General features: G+C 38.9%; 1 protein-coding gene across 1 annotated transcript in view; it reads right to left on the bottom strand.

The window, feature by feature from the left end:
* The window catches only part of LOC104963618 (glutamate receptor ionotropic, kainate 1-like), a 21,625-nt gene extending 5,443 nt beyond the window's left edge, over positions 1 to 16,182 (bottom strand). Inside the window, exons 1-6 of the mRNA XM_010792229.1 lie at positions 15,821 to 16,182; positions 5,840 to 6,007; positions 5,457 to 5,714; positions 1,792 to 1,973; positions 1,190 to 1,243; positions 632 to 805 (exon numbers count right to left, since the gene is read on the bottom strand). Coding sequence (XP_010790531.1) covers positions 632 to 805; positions 1,190 to 1,243; positions 1,792 to 1,973; positions 5,457 to 5,714; positions 5,840 to 6,007; positions 15,821 to 15,905 — 921 coding nt within the window. The 5' untranslated portion in view covers positions 15,906 to 16,182. The remainder of the gene's footprint in view (positions 1 to 631; positions 806 to 1,189; positions 1,244 to 1,791; positions 1,974 to 5,456; positions 5,715 to 5,839; positions 6,008 to 15,820) is intronic.
* Between the last annotated feature and the right edge of the window lie 932 nt (positions 16,183 to 17,114).

Genomic DNA, 17,114 nt, shown 5'->3' with positions numbered 1-17,114 from the left:
TCCTGATTGGTGGAATTGGCCCAATAGCCGTAGCGCCACTTCTGTGACGTCATAGAAATGTTCAAATCTGGATCAGCCTGTATCAGATCCGTTGCAGCCCCTTTTTAAGAGATTTGGGTATGGAGGAAAATAGAGAGGGTTGTGTTTTCTGACACTTGGTGAGTTCCCTGGAACACCGGGGACTCATATTCATGTATAAAAGATGTACGAAAGTGCATTTTGCNTTGGGAACGGAGGAAAAGAGAGAGGGTTGTATTTTCTGACACTTGGTGAGTTCCCTGGAACACCGGGGACTCATATTCATGTATAAAAGATGTACGAAAGTGCATTTTGCATGATAGGTCACCTTTAAATTGTGCTAACTAGCTTACACACATAAACCAAATAATGACAAACTAATGCTGTTCGCCAACTTTCCTCTACAGACAAGCTCAAACTGTCCATATATTTTCCATTTATTAAATATAGAAATGATTAACTTTCAGTGTCCTTTTGAGCATGTTGCTTAAAGTCCGTGAACAATCAGAAGAGCAGCAGTGGGGACATTGTTAAGACGGGCTTCCCCACTGGGCCCCTGCCCTCGGAGAACATTTGGCATGAGGAATGAAAAGAGGAAGGTGAAGTCACTCACTGTCATCATCCCCTCCATCATTCCAGTCTCAGCTTTAGAGGGAGCCTGCAGCCGCTCCATGGCCCACCTCTCCACCACCGAGGCCACCTGCGGGCTGTCTATGTTGAGCAGTCTGAAGCCCGTCATGTTGACCCCACTATAGCGGTACGGCTCCAAGTCGAGGGCAAACAGGTCCTGTAGAGGTACAACATCATCAGCAAGGAATCCATTTGATTCTACTAAAAATTACCCACAAGTAGATGTAAGTTACTAAGCAAAGGCAAAGGGACTGTTGATTAAAACAGAGGAACAATATACTGCATAATACTATGGAATTATGCCAAGTGCACTGAAAACATCCAGCAATCTTGTTATAAAACAAACCACAGATGTTTGAGTTCATCTGCATAATCTTTGCATAACAGAATCGCTAGGTGCCTACACACATTTCAGCTTGGATAATAAGATACTTAATTAAGACAATAGAAAAACTGTAGTTAAGAGCATGTCCATCAGGTTTTCAATTAAGTTTCAGAGAGAAACTCTTTCCTGTAAATATAATGTGAAATGTTTTCTTACCAGTGTGGTGAAGAAGAAGTGGTAATATTCAGTCATCATCCCCATGGACAAGATCTAAACAGGATGAGAAATGAACGGTTCATAGTTTCCCCCCCGACTACATAATCATGTTTTTCTCCAGCCAGCATAAAATATATTTTCTTTCAACCACATCCATACCAAGAGACTTGCAAATTAGGCATTCCAGCCATTTCCTGAATTGCCTCATTTAGTTTTGTTTGCATGGTTTGGATTAACAAGTTTCCAAGTGAGTATATGTCACAATTTTCTCATGGAGGCGTAGTGTTTCCAATTAATCTTACATGCAGCTTTTGGTTTGAAATGTCTATGTCTGGCTCAAAAATAAGCTCTGCTTGGATCTGGAAATGATCATCAGATTTCTAAAGGGGATAGAATTACACTAATCTTGCACATAGTGAACATTACACAAAAAAGCACTGAAGAAACACCAAAATAACACAGAAACTTCTCTCCACTGAATAATTCAAATTGGATTTCAAAGAGCACGTTGTATTTTGGGTGTCAAGATGTCAATTAAACCCTGAGGCCCTCAGGACAATGACCTCTGTCCAGTGTGGTGGCAGATGTTTGGGATAATTCACCTGTTTGAGAACATCAGCTGATGTTTGGTAAGAGCAGTCAAAGATGACGTAGAACTCCTTTCCCTTCTTCATCTCCTTTAATAGAGGACGGGCATCTTTACTTCCTGTTGGCAGCTGGCGGATCTTGATTTTAATGCTGTATCTGGATGGAGCTTTGATCAACTCTTGCAAACGAATCAGTCCTTAAATTAAAAGATAGCAAAATTGTGATTAGGGTCAACAAGCAAATATTTACAAAAAAACAAAATCTGGATAGTAGGTTACTCCAATACATGGAAGTAAAACTATGTGATTAAACATAATCAGATTTTGATTGTCTTTGAGTGTTTAGGTTTCATGGTTTTGAAATTGCAAAAAAATGCATCTGCTTCAGTGACTGGGTTATTAAGATACAACTTTACACAGTGCTTTCTAAAGACATACAGTAGCTGAAGCTAACGGAGTATGAGACCAAAAAACTGCATAGTCCATACTTCCGATATTACGTTACGTTTCAAAATATCGATACTAGAGCCAATAGGATCGATACTTTTATACTTTTTTTCCGTCTCCTCTACTCGTCAATTTCTTCAAAAAAAATATGTGCAGACGAACACAAGTATATGCTATTTTCTTCTCTCTCCACTGCTGTCCTCCTCTCCTCGAGGCTCGCGCACGCGCAGCGCGCTCCCTGCCTGAACGCCGATTATCAAGCTGACTGACAGCAGCCGGCAGGGCAGGACAGCAGCAGCCAGCGACTCGCGAGTGCAACACACAAACGCGCATGATGGCTGAGAGAAAGAGCAGCGTTGTGTGGAGCACTGTGAACTGCGATGTGTGCAAGAAGACAGTTCGCTATTCTGGCCACTTTGTATTGTTATTTTTCATGTTTGCACTTTAAATTTGCAAAAGTAAAACGTTTATTTGTCTATAAAAAACTGTCCTGTCTGTATTCATGAAAATGAATTCAGATTTAGTCTATTTATGATGATTTCAGCTCAAAAATCATGTCATGCAGCTCTCCCCCAGCGCCATATAGATAGTCTATATGTTGTCTATATGGCGCTGCTCTCCCCTATATGAAAGTACATAAGACGCTTTTCTTTAAAAAAAGTATCGATATCGGTATCGGCGATACTGGCCCTGAAATACTTGGTATCGGATCGAATCGAGATTTTGTGGTATCGCCCACCCTACGCACTACGCAGCCGATACAAATCTGCCCCTTCCTTCAGACTTCCTACAGAGCCCCTCCTCCAACACACACATGACCAATGAGGGCACGAGATAAGTTTGTGCACGAGATGGAAGCATAGAATGGAAGGCTGACAGGCAGGTAGGCCATCCAGTTATTTTAGCCGCCAGCCAAAATAATTCTTCTTGCTTTTTACAGCGCCACGGCTTCCACAGATGACATTTTGTTATGTATTTATTGTCAAAGCATTTAATGTATTCATTGCTATCGGGATGTTAAGAGCATTCCATAGAATATAACAAAAAGTGTTTCTGAAGTGAATTAGGAGATGTGTGGTGCAGAAGGTTGTGCGTTGGTGTTTGGAACAGGTTCAAACCCGACTGCGGTCAGCATGTCATTGTGTCCCTGGGCAAGACACTTAACCCCAAATTGCTCCTGTGGGGATTGCCCACACAGTATTGAGTATGTAAGTCGCTTTGGATAAAAGCGTCTAACAAGTGACCTGACATGTAATGTAATTACATACCCTACCTTTAATATCAGCAGCTTAACTAATTTCAACATGCAGTTTCTATGACCATAAGAGGGTACTAAACACTAATTTCAGACAAAACGCTGGTTAGCCTTAAACTAGCGAAAGAAGCTCCACCTTCTCTAACCATTAACTTAAGGATAACCCTATTCAAGTAATTAGGATTTCTTCGGAAAATGTGATATCCATACTTTATTACAGAATGTGTATTTTATCTAAGATGGTTTTTGCAAAAAAATGTAACGTGTTCACTGCCTTCCACTGGTCACAGTGAGGAATTGCAGGGAACGTAATCGGAACCTAATTTCCGGTTTTCAAAATAAAATAAAAAATACAATTGTAATCAGGCATGTTTGGATACTTCCTTCAGCAACCACGGGAATATGGGGGTTGCGTTCAAAGCATTTGTAATTGAAATCGTGAATGCAATCAGGACTTTAATGACCAAGTGAAGTAGTCTGTTTCAGACTAAACATCGCTAGCACCTGATTCTAATCAGCATCAGTGAAGCTAGCTAACTTGGCGATGAAGAACTCCATGGCGGGAGTTTTGACGCTGCGACCAAAACATGGAATTTATTTCCAACAGAAGGATTACAATGTGCAGTACCGCCGTACAAACATGAACATTTTGAGAGAATAATATTGCTCCCGAACATGGCTGCCCATGGATTTGGTGAGGTTGCAAACACAAAGTCGAAGAAGAAAATGATCTACTGAAGGTAAGAAATAGTCTCTAGTGTGCTACAGGTTTCAGACTCTGTGCTTTATTAGAAATAGTTCAAAACATTTCTTATTCATCATTATCCCTTTGAAATTATTTTTCATAAACTGCTCTTTACATGATCTTGTGATTTTGCTGTATCATTGGTGCTCACTGGATGGTGACAGTCTGTTTCCTGTAGTTTTTCAGGGTGTTGTGTTTGTTGATTTTACTGTGACAGCCCAACATACGTTCATGTATATAGGATGATTTGTCATTACAGGTTCCTATGCAGCCATTTTGGCCTGACACTGGATACTAGCCCCTTTTTCAATAGGCCCTACACATTAGGTGAGGTTGTGTCTAGTAAATATTAATTTCAGTTCAATATGTAAGGTGAATAAATAAGAAACATAGGTAAAATAGTTCTGTACTAAATTATATTATATTTTGTATGCTGATTAAGATGAGTGGGTGCCTATAGATACATTGAGATGACAGCAATAACATGGACATGTATTATTATTGCTGTATTCATGTTTCTGTTCGATGTGGATGTTTGCCTGACTTGGCTCACCCTGTGCATAAGAGTGGTATGTTCCAGTCAGGTGAGTTTGACATGGTAACATGGCCTGTTAATGCAGTTGTGAGGAGTTGGCAGCTTGCTGTTTGTTGCAGTTTTCATTTGCTTTGTGTTATTTTGCTCTAGTCTAATTTAGTTTTATGGAATTTAACAGTTTTAACTTTTGAATAATAAATGCCACTTCTTTCCACTACTCCTGCTTACCGACTGGGTTCACTTAACACTCCTTTTTCAAATTTAAATCATAGGTTTAAACAATAGTATTTTTTTTTAACTACACTTTTTGCTATTCTTTGTAAACATTTTCCATGACTTAATTGCATACTATATTTAAAGGAAAAATACATAAACACATTTCAAATAAAATATTACATTTAATGTTGTCCTGACCTACTGTACACACATCATATTCTTTAGACTTAAAAATATGTTTTTTTGAGTAGTACAGATCCTCCCGACACCATAGCCATTTTTTTTTTAAAACACAACATACACGTAAATATAGAAATGATGAACTTTCGTATAACATGTTCCAATATTTATGTAAATGCACTTTTATTTTTATCTAAATATATGTTATAATTTGACACAAGCATTTTAGTGTTTGTTCTGTTTTAATCACTGTTGACATATTCAGCGCTGATTTGTTTTAAAGCTTTACGAGTTAGACTCACCCGTTGCATCTTCATAAACAACAGTGACCGTCTTCCACTTGTAGTACTGCACTATGTCCAGCACAGCTCGGCTTATAGAGGTGTATTCAGGATAGAGGTTAATGTAGAAGCTGTCTCTGTTGTCCACTGAGGGGTGTTTCCAGCGTGTCTGGATGTGAGGGACTTCCAGGGCATTACATATGGACTGGACCGCGCTGACTGATGAGCTGTGAGAGGGGCCGAACACTGCCCCAACACCCAGGGCCAACTGGTCGCACGCTGACGTAATGAACCGAAAGTGGAGAGAGGAAATAACAAATGTTCAACACTAGGGAAACTCATAAACAATATATTTATAACAATATATAGATTTTTCAAGTGAAAAAGCTAAATAATATCCTTACCTCTTCTTGAGGCTTCAAAACTGTCATAGAGGTTTATTCTCTGGATATCATAGGTCAATGTGGTGTTTGGCATTAAGGTCCGGTTCCTGTTTATGTTGGTGACCGCAAATTTAAAGGCCAGTTCTTCAACACTAACGGGGTCATTCTCAAGAGTCTCAAAGATGCCACCTGTAGGAAGAGAAAAAACAGGGGTGGTGAGAAGGGATGTGACTTTATTTTGTCTTTCATCACAGGTTACAATATAAAAAAAACTAAATAAGCATTTAGTGTTGAATTTTCATTATTGGGATTATCGCTAATATCCTCACGAGCTGTAGCACTTGCTGTCAAAAGTTTAATGAATAGCCTGATTTAAACAAAAATACAGGAATAATCAAACTCACGATGTTTATTTGAAATATAGTCTTTCTCTATGCAGGGGGGCGGTTACCTTAATTAATATTGTTTCGTTGATTCTCACTAAAATAATATCTCATCATTGATGCAATCCACATATTGTTCCCTTAAAAACGTAACGTTTGAAAGTCATTTAAACAGGTTTTGAGTATATTTAATACACTATTGGCACGATATTCTGTACAAACTGTGAAGTCCACTGAGACAAATGTAACATTTGTGATATTGGGCTATATAAATAAACATTGATTGATTGATTGATTGACATTACAAATTGCAATTATTCTGACCAGGAAAATATAGTGAAATAACATTTTCATATGTTCCAGTGCCTAGCGGTGAGATTTTTAGCCAGATTTTATAGCCAACACTGAATTGATATTAGTTTTTTGAACGATGACTTCACTAGTTATTCACCTCTATCGTAGCTTTGCAACGTCACAATGACTTAATACTGACAGTTGCATAATGTGGCCCAATTCTCTATGTTACTTATACCGCATAATGCTAAGTGACCTTCTTGAGAACACACGATTTAATCTAATTTAGAGAAAAGCTTGACCTTTATTGAACTCAGCCAATTGACATGGCCTGAATTTCACAAGTTGACACCATGCCTTGTGAATGATTTGTTTTGGAAGACATGAATCACCTCTAGTTCATTAAAGACCAGCAGACCAGCTAATAAATCTAAAGACTTAACAAATCCTATAACAGATTATCATGGCAGACTTTTAAAAGTATCCCATCTCTTTTCTCCTTTCTCAACAGTATTTCAGCTTGGTTCAAGTAAAAACTGCTCAACTCTTTCACCTCATACTCGTATTTTAAACATTTTGTTCAATTTACTGCACCAGACACATAAGTCTTTTTCGATTTAAATCATACTTAAACCAGCTTGGGATTTATAGTATCACACAGTGAAGCCCAAAACATAATGTAATTTACTGCGAGGAGGTTAGTGTTACTGCTGCCAACACATTGAAAATGCAAAGCTAACCTCTGAGGTGTAACTGTTTTTAGAGAAGCTGCTTCATGTTGCAGTGTAAGAAGGAACAATTAAGTGATTCTGCAGTAGCTTAACATCATCCACCATTCTCATCAAGAAACTGCACGTTATGTATTGTAAGGCTTAACATTTTTGATTTAGTAAAACAGTTATCAGCAGTGCAAAAGGGATTTCCTGTTCATGACTGTCTCTTTAGTAATTGTTTTATGTACCAACTTGCATGCAAAAGTAGCATAACAAAGCGCCTAATTTATTTTAAATCTGCATATAAACCTGCAATTTACTGCTGCATTACCTCCCATTTCCCAGGACTATGCGATAAACATAGGTATGAGACCACAACTATGTAATTTAAAGTTACATTTCTCTTTTAAACACAGTCAGATGTTAGCTGGCTGTGTGTGTCATGGCATGGGCCACACGCAGGATGGGGGTTGTTTCAGAGTTGAGATGGAGAAGATCATTTAAAACTAGAGAATGCAATTCCTGAAGAAATTGCTAGTGGGAATGCTTTATGCTGAAAAGCTGACGCTGAACTGCTATGCTGAAATGTAATGTGTAAGAAGAAAGTGAATAATTTAGATTGAAATTATACATGAACACAGGGGGCTTGAATGTGTGATGAGAGAAGAAAAGAAAGTAAAAAGGCTTGGAAAAGCAGCAGAATATTTGAACTGCCAACCTCTGAACTAACTTGATGGCGAATGATCGATTAATTTGACGACACCCCATAATACACTTAGATGCGTTGACGGCTGCATCGTTACCAAACCTGTGAAGTTTTGGGCTGTTTGGAGTATTTTCACTGAAGTTTTTTGAAATCCGTGTTTCAAGGCAAGCATTGTGTTGCCATGGCAACAGCATTTGAAGGAATCTCAAAACTGTCCCGTAGATGTCTTCACGGCTGGACTGTTAGTACACACACTTTTTGAACATTTTCATAGGAGTTATAGTGACATCATGTTTTATGGCGAGGGATGCGTTTCCATGGAAACGGCATATGGTGAGATCTCAGATTTTGCGTAGAGCTGTTGAAGCATGGACCGGTGATATACAAGTGAAGATTGGGGGACGATTGGACCGTGTCGATTGGATTTACAGCGACATTGTTTTTCATGGCGAGTGGTCTGTCGCTATGGCAATGGCATTTGAAGAAATCTGAAAACGATCCCGTAGATGTCTTCACGGCTGGACTGTTAGCACACATGTGAAGTTATAGCACTTTTTGACAATTTTCATAGGAGTTAAAGGGACATCGTGTTTCATGGCGAATGGGCTGTCGCCATGGCAACGGCATTTGATGACACCCCATACTACGCTTAGATGCGTTGATGGCTGCATCGTTACCAAACCTTTGAAGTTCTGGGCTGTTTGGAGTATTTTCACTGAATTTATGAGAACCGTGTTTCAAGGCGAGCATTGTGTAGCCATGGCAACGGCATTTGAAGAAATCTCAAAACTGTCCCGTAGATGTCTTCACGGCTGGACTGTTTGCACACTGCTATCTGAAGTCTGCTGCTCTGAGCATATCAGTTGGAGTGATGACATCATCGTGTTCCATTGCACAGGTGTTTATAGTTGAGCTAACGAGGTGCCTAGACTTCAAAGGCTTCATTGTTCTGAATGAGAGATGAACCTCTTACATGTGAACGTTTTGTGGAAGAACCGTAACAGATATCTGTGAAATTTCAAAACGTGAAGCATGTCAAGGAAGTTGAGTATCTGAAGTGTCATTTTTGTGTAGTTTCGGGTTAATAATGTGGCCTTTTTGGCAGTTTAACTAAAGGTGTGCGGCTGTTACCGTGAGGAAATATCTGCCTGAAATTACAATGGGGTTTAATGGAGGAATGTTGAATGTTTTTGTCACTTCATGCCCTCAAGAGGCACTTTGTTTAATTATTTTTTCTTAATTATTTGTCATTTTTCAAGCTACGAGATGTTTTCCTACATTTGTCATGATAAATTATGTCTCAGGAATATAGGGTTTGGGAATTATGGCAGTTTTAAAAAAAAATATGAATGCGAATTTCAAGCTGTCCTCCACTCTAGCTGTGACATCACGCACTATAGTTAATGTTAAAATGTGAAGAAAACCTCTAAAACAAGGTCTGAACAATGTTTAATATCTCTAAACTCTTGTTTTACATGAATAATGTCACAAAGATGTGTTACATTTTAAAGTTAGAATGAGGTTTCTGAGTGAAAGTATGAATGAACAGTTAGCAGTTGAAGTCACATGAAGATTTGTTGAAGTTGAAGATTTCCTCCATTGACTTCAATGTTAAAAATTTGATGTATTATGGGATGTATCTCTGGAATTATGAAAGTTATGAATGAGAAAAGTAATAGCAATCGATTCCCGACCGAGCTGAACGTTTTGATGTTTGAACGGAGTTTCTGCGATGTTCAATGCGGGAGGAGAAGAGGGCCAAAATAACCCGGCGGAATAATAATAATAATGTTGTCTGTAGAAGAACAGTTAGTGGGAATGCTGTTAACAGCATTCCCACTAAAAAACGTACAAGTCTTAATTCACCGCGCTGCTCCAGAATAATGACGCGGCTAGCATGCCATGGCCTGCAATATGGATATATTACTCCAGCCGGGCTCAAGTGCAACATACAATGTTTTACATTTCAGTTACATAAAGTGCAGCATGAATAGAATGAGGATTAAGGCCAGAAATGCATTGGATTGTCACCACCTGCATAGGGCAGCATGACTCGTGCAGTGTTCTTATCCCTGCTGAACATGTCCCTGCACTTTTATATTACCAAAGCCTTTCAGATGTAAACAGCATTCAGTGATAGGATTTCTGAAATAATACATTCAGGGTTAAATGTTTTTTCTCACTGCATTGACATTCATGAGTGCAGACAGAAACAAGGCCAGTTCAGAACAGTCAGGGCAAGTCAGTGAATTTCTTTAATCTAAACAAATCCCAAATGAACTGTCTCATGTATGCAGTTAACCTGGAAACAAAGCCTAAAGGAATATTCTTTTAAAACCACCTGTAGTTATAAATCGATAGTCACATTAGAAGATTGAAGATGCCATTTTGTGCTACAATAATTTGGAAATGACCTCATAAAACTTAGACTGCAGATGGCAATAGGTCATTTCACTCTCTAAAGTGTTTGAAGAATTGCCTGTGAAATTGTGATTGATTTGGAACAAGAATGGGCCTTTAAAAAGCTCCCCTTGAGACCTTGATTGTGAATGACCTTTTTCTTTGCTGTAGCATAGCCTCAAACCCCAAACTGAGAGAGCCTTGTCTGCACTCCGTGGTTACTAAAAGCATGCTTGAAAGTGCCAATCCTAATTATGGTTACCTCAGTCTCAGTCAGCAGCTGCTAGGCCTGTTGAAGTCCCTAACTCTCTCACTGGAATATGAATTTGTATTGTATGTAATACAATAACCTTCTTGCAAATACGTTAAGAAAATGTGTTCCATCTCGGCGTCTTTTGATTTGATTTCAAGGTGTTTTTGTCATAAAAGGGGAGATGAACACGGGTCCGACCAGATGGTAGATGTTTACTTGCGTAAAGTGCAGAGGCTGCTGCAAATGTCACAGGCCTTATTAAGGATTCAACAACAAAATAATCCGAGTGGCAGCAGCATCACAGCACCATTTCCAATCAGGGGTTTGTTTTTCTCATATGGGCTGTGGAAGGCAAAAATAGCTGCTGCAATTTAGATTTTCTCAATTGTATTTTTGTATCTGATCTCTGGTGGCGTTCATAAAAACATGTAGGGGTGGATGCCTGCAAAGTGTCATTATTCAAATGAAAAAATGATGAATAATAAAAAAAAAAGCAAAGTGTGAGAACTTGAAAACCCCTTTCAAATTAAATAAATGTCTGCATTTATTAGTAGCTTTTGATCATATATTGATTAGCCAATAGAGACAATTTATTCACTGCCTCCTCCAGTGAGATATGACTTATGACCTCATTGGAATTTCTCCAGTTGGTAGACTGGTCTATAAGCTTAGTCGTCCATAAAAACAGAACTATTAGGATCTGTCAGACAGCGGCAGCATCTGATGTTGGAATAGGCCACTGTTTTTACTTGTAAGGTTTTAACTTGGAAATTGGCTATATCGTCAATTTACTCTCAAAACCTTTATTATCAGCAAAAGACAAATAAATCTATTTTATTGCACCGTTGGCTTATTCATTTCCTCTTTGAAGCTCGATAAAGGCACACCCCAGAGTGTAAGAAAACCCATTTATCTCTCCTGTCAATTCGACCTGAGATAGGATCTTACATTTCTGCTAAAGTAGGCTATAGTACAAGTGTATTGATGTCCAGAGGGTGATCCACGGTGACAGCAGTTTGCAGCTTAGCAAGGAGAGGGCTGGTCCAAGCAATCAGTGCTGGTCAGAGGAACACTACTGGGAAATATTTATAGTGTTTAAAGTAGCCAAGCCTTTTGTTAAACATGTCTTTGGACAAAACACATTATTATTAATGCACTTGGAATGGTTATACACACAATGTGAAACAGGAAACAAATGATCCATCTGTTAGCTTGGATGTAACAAAGCCCAGCTATAATGGAATACTGTTTGACAAACTGGTCATTTGCTTGTGCCACAAACCTGAAACCCATAGAACAGCTGTACAAGAGAGCTATCAAGGTGTTTGACAGAAAGCCACATTCATACCACCACTGTACCATCCTTGAAAAACACAGTTTCTTGAGTATTGACAATTTTAAGTCTTTTAAAAGTATGTGTTTTTTTATAAATGTTTACATGGAGTACGGATGGAAATTAGCTAAAAGCTCAAATCCGGCATATTTACATTTTGAAGCATTAATTGTTAAAAAAAATCTTCAATGTGCCTTGTCCCTCTTCAACAAAACAATTAAAAAAAAAAAAAAATCATCAGTTATTGTCATGCCCATGGCCACTATCAACCGTCCAGACATCTGGAGTGAAGCAGCAACCATACTCCACTTAATTTCTGGAAAATTGGTTTCAAATGAGCTTATATTCATGTGCTTGAAAACTGAGGAAGGAAATCATCAATGTTATCTCTTACATGCATTTTCAATTAAGAAACCCACAATATATAATGCACACATCCCAAGGAAAATAATGAAATCTGTCTCTAGCCAAGGGTTTCACATGTGTGGTCCAATGAGATTGAGCCAACATTGTTTTCCAAGGCGGCATATAATGAGTTACACTGGGGGCAGGTATTTTATTTAAAAAAGGGTAACTTGAGCACCTTGAAATCAAGCAACTGTGTTATCACAGCTCAACCCTTCTGTGGTCTCTCTCAGACCAACAATGTAATGCGTAACGCACATCTTTGGAATTTCTGTACTGTTATTTGTTTAGTCAACCACTACCGTACACATAATACAACTGTGACTTTGTTCTAGCTTTTCTTCAAATGAATAGCAACAATTTGCCAGATTTGAAGCTTTGGCCTATACTCCAATATTGAATTAAGATATCCCAGTATGTTTTAACATGAATTAAGTTTGAAAAGTAAAATAAGATTAGAACATAGACATGGATGTATTTGACTAAGAAATAGATCCTGTTTTGTTTGTTTGCAACATAATCCTTTGGCCTGTGAACAGTCCTGCCTGAAGCTTTTTAGCCGCGCTGTGTGGTTGCATTTTGAGCGTAACTCCAGAAATGGGTCATTGGATCATGGTTCAGTGCACCTTTTGTATTCAGCTCCACCACATTGCATGGAGTTGGGCAAACCAGATAATAAATGGAATTAATTTCCAATACTGATGCAGAGAAAATAGGGAATAAGCATTTCACACTTTCTGTTTGCAGATGACTCATGGATCAGTAGACTTTTAGCAGGCAAATTGAGGAGAAAGTTAGAGCCGTCTGTGATCATATACTCCAGTAATTGAAAGTTTGAGCTAAGAGATGCATGTATAACTGTAAAGTTGAAGCATGAATCACTCGACAAGCTTGACAAGCTGTTGTGCATTGTAGAGGAATAATGAATTCATCCTTACTCTGTCTTCAAAATATAATAAAAACCTCTATAATATCCTGCATATAAAAGCACATCTTCTTTTGCAAGGAACAAACATCCTTGTAATTTGAACACTGCAAGTTCACTAGTTTTTATCAGGGCTTTATTATTAATTCAATTTATAAAGAAGGGTTTTAAAAAAAAAAATGGGATGACGGCTACTAAAAAAAAGCATCGCCACAGCTACCATTAATTACTTTCCAATATAATTTTCAGGATCACTGAGCCTCCATCTCATCTTTAATAGGCCAGACGATGCTGTGGGGTGCTGCACGCTTAGGAGGTCACAAAACAATAGATTCTGCTCGTGCCGCAGGCAAATGCTGATAAACCCTGAGGCTTGGCTTTTTATAGGGCCTCCGTTCCTCCCTTCAGTGCTCAGAGCAAGAAACATAACAGTGTTCAGGTTTAGGCAGCTGTGTCGACCTGTTTTAATCCAAATACCCCAAATAACAGGTTAACATTAAGGAAATGATCTTTAGATCCTGATTCTAATCTGTGCAGTTATCAAATGAAGGGGAGTCTTTTAAGGCAGAGAGGCACAATGACGTAGTGTTTTGCTTTCTCCCCTCTCCCCATCCTGGGCTCGTTCCCAGTGAGCGCCCCCCACGCCCTCCTCAACAACACCACCAGCACCACTCCAATCTGGGCCCATGCCAGACTGTGAATGAATGAGGAAGTCCTAACCAGTCTACTATGTTCGTTTGATGTGGAGCACTGAGGTTTCTCTGTTCAGAGGATAGCTGCTTGCGACTCAACTCAAAAACATTTAGACCGAAATAATTAAAATCAGGATTATAATCTGTATCAAAGCTACCTAATTTATAAAAGCGCTGGGTGTAAGACTCTTAGCGGGATGATTTTATTAAAGGATATTTCTCTGGCTGGTAGCTTATCAAACCTTTCACATCATATGGGTTGTCATTAATTAATCAATCAGATGTCACCAATAAATGAAGCATGTAAGCAAGAGGAAAAAGGACTTTAACAAACTGCAAAAGGAAGTGGAGGCCAGGCCACAAGCTGCTGCTTCTGTGCTCTCCCTGATGATGAGATTTGGTCGCTGCCTAAGTACCATATTTGGGGAAGAGACTTTCTGCATAAAGAAGATTAGTGTTAGTTGTTTAAGGGCTTGAGGGAGAAGATTTACCATTATTACCAGCCCCAGTGCAGAGAGTGGAAGCCAGTCACAATCTGATGCCAGCACTTGCCAACACGGAGCAATGTTAATTGAACGAAGCCACCCACCATATGGGAGAGATTATGATGTGTGTGGGTCATGAAGAGAATGACAAAGATTAGGTGGCCTCAGAGAGTGATAGATGGTTTAGAGAGATTAACAATATAGTGCACAGATCGGGACTGATGGAACGGGAGGTGGCACCAGCCTATTAGCCTTCAAAGTTATGTAACACACACGGCTCCATTTTAAAGTCTTTTTAGAAGTAGAAGAAATTCAGAAAAATACAAAGTTGCTTTGGGCATTGAGCGCAGCAAAAAGTCCTGAAGCCTAAATGAAAAAAAAAATGTGATGCAATCTTCCAAACCATAAAAGGAGCAGAGAAAATGAATAGCAAATATCAGCTCCATTGTTACAAAGTTACATCAGAAATCAAAGGGGGATAGTTAGAGCCGGAGCTCCGTTTGTCTAATTAAAAGTGAAGGCAGAGCTCTTGTCAACTCTCAAAGGATTTACAGAGCATTTGCAACTCGGATCCACAATCACAGATGTCACTGGCCATCATCATGTATGCATCAAGTCTAAATAACTTTCACTAAGACTGGCCACTCATTTCTATCGCTCTGTATCCATTTCATATTTCTCAGTGCCAAAAAACATTATCATACAAAGAGAATATGGTTTTAGACGCAGCTGTAGACCATCCTATAATCACTCATCTGCCTCTGATCTGCGCTGTCGACATGGTGGAACAGGGACGGACTCTGATTTTAGCCAATCAAAGTGGATTAAGATTATTTAGAAAAAAAATGCCGATATAGTGGTTTCAGGGGAACAACACAGAACTCTGTCCTTAGTGTACCTCCCTTGTCCTTACAAGGACATTCTACAAACATCATTCCAGTATTGAATAACATAGGAATACAACTGTCCATTAGGTTTGTTACAGATAATATGATTGCCTGATCCAGAAACAAGTTATATAGCTACAGTTCAATCTAAAAAAGCATCACACATTTACCATGAACACACAGTGATTCCCTTTTGTAATTTTCTGGTTTATCATGCGAGGAGTTAAAGGTTATCCTCCTCCCATTTAACTTAGCTACAGAGTCTGAGCTGCACTATGAGTATATCCTAACATTGCAAACTAAATATAATGTCATCTTGCAAAGAAGCGTCACTCTATAGACAATAAGATGTGAAAAACATAATACAAAAAGTCAACTTTTTAATAACACATAGTATACAATGAAAGATAGACTAGGTAGGTGACGCCAAAGGGAAATTACCTTCAACCTGGATCACATAATAAACTGCGGACTGTATATTAACACAGAGGAATGAATTCAAAGGATAGACAGTTTCACCACTTACCTATTCTCAGGACCTGCTGCGAAGTGAGCCACAACTCTGCTATAAAGTACAGCAGTGCAAATAACAGTCCCTTCCCTTTCGCCATGGTCCTCTCTCCAGAGTCAAATGTAACATTGATATCAGTTTTTCTGCCCTCTGTAAATCATGCTGATAACTTGCCAGTCCTTGTATCCGTAAAGACAATAAACTGGCATCCGACCCGCATCCATCCCTCACACATTGTGATGAGAAAAAAAAAACACACACTCCACCTGCAGCCGTCACTGATCAAAACTCCTGTTTTCCCATTTTAAAATCCTTTCTGTGCCAGTAAGGTTTTGCTTCCCATATTCACTGTCCAGACATCGCTCTTATCATGTGTTTTCTTTCTGGTTCACACTTGAATTGTAGGCAGCAACTGAGGAGGAGCACTGTGCGCCCAGCTCCTCCTGTCAAGCTTACAATAATGAAAACTGTCTGGTGTGATTACCGTTTTCAAAATAAAAGGTGAACTGGCAACCCCAACAATAGAGAAAAAATAAACATGTCTAAAATTGAAAAGACTTATAGATAGAAATTATACACATTTTATTAGAATCTTTAAATAAATCTGACCCTTAATTATACTTTTTCCAGTGCTGTGGATATTTATTTATTTTATTTATTTATATATTTTAATAATCTTAGTCATATATTTTTCATTTTTTCCCTAAATGCACTTGATTGCTATATTCAATCCATCAGGGGTTTCTTATGACGCTATTTACCTAATCTCCAATTCTTTATTCATGTACACATTTGTATTTGAAATTGCAAAAGGATATTTGAACTATCTTCTACAATGGTTTTATTCTGACATCTTGCCTGCCATGTTTCCTGTCTCCCTCTTGCCATCTGTGGCTGACTTGACACCGCTGAGCATCCCTCCCGTGCAGGCGCTCAATTGAGGGCACAGCCAAGCCACTAATCCGCAAACATGGATACGTCCTGAAGATTAACTTCAAATCTGGCAGCATTCGACCTCGACAACGTCTTTGCTTTGGTACACCGAGGAATGATTAAATCTTTGCTCCCGTCCTGATGGAAACGCAAATCTAATCTTCAAACTGGTCTGTGGCGCTCTCTTGAAGATTAACTACCTCAAACTGTTTATATGACACAGTCTCATAGTAGAATAAAATGTGTTCACATTACCTTAAGAGGTTTGGGATAGAAGTTAAAAAGTTGTCTTGGTTGCTCAGCTGCAACGATCATCAACTGGTGTTAAAGCTGCACCCACTGCTCCCTAAGGAGGCACCATGGGGTGTTCGTTGGT

Source organism: Notothenia coriiceps, unplaced genomic scaffold (assembly GCF_000735185.1).
Source record: "Notothenia coriiceps isolate Sejong01 unplaced genomic scaffold, NC01 NC01_scaffold00036395, whole genome shotgun sequence".
NCBI lineage: Eukaryota > Metazoa > Chordata > Actinopteri > Perciformes > Nototheniidae > Notothenia > Notothenia coriiceps.
The sequence above is the reverse complement of the archived record's forward strand: the minus strand, read 5'-3'. Positions and strand labels throughout refer to the sequence as shown.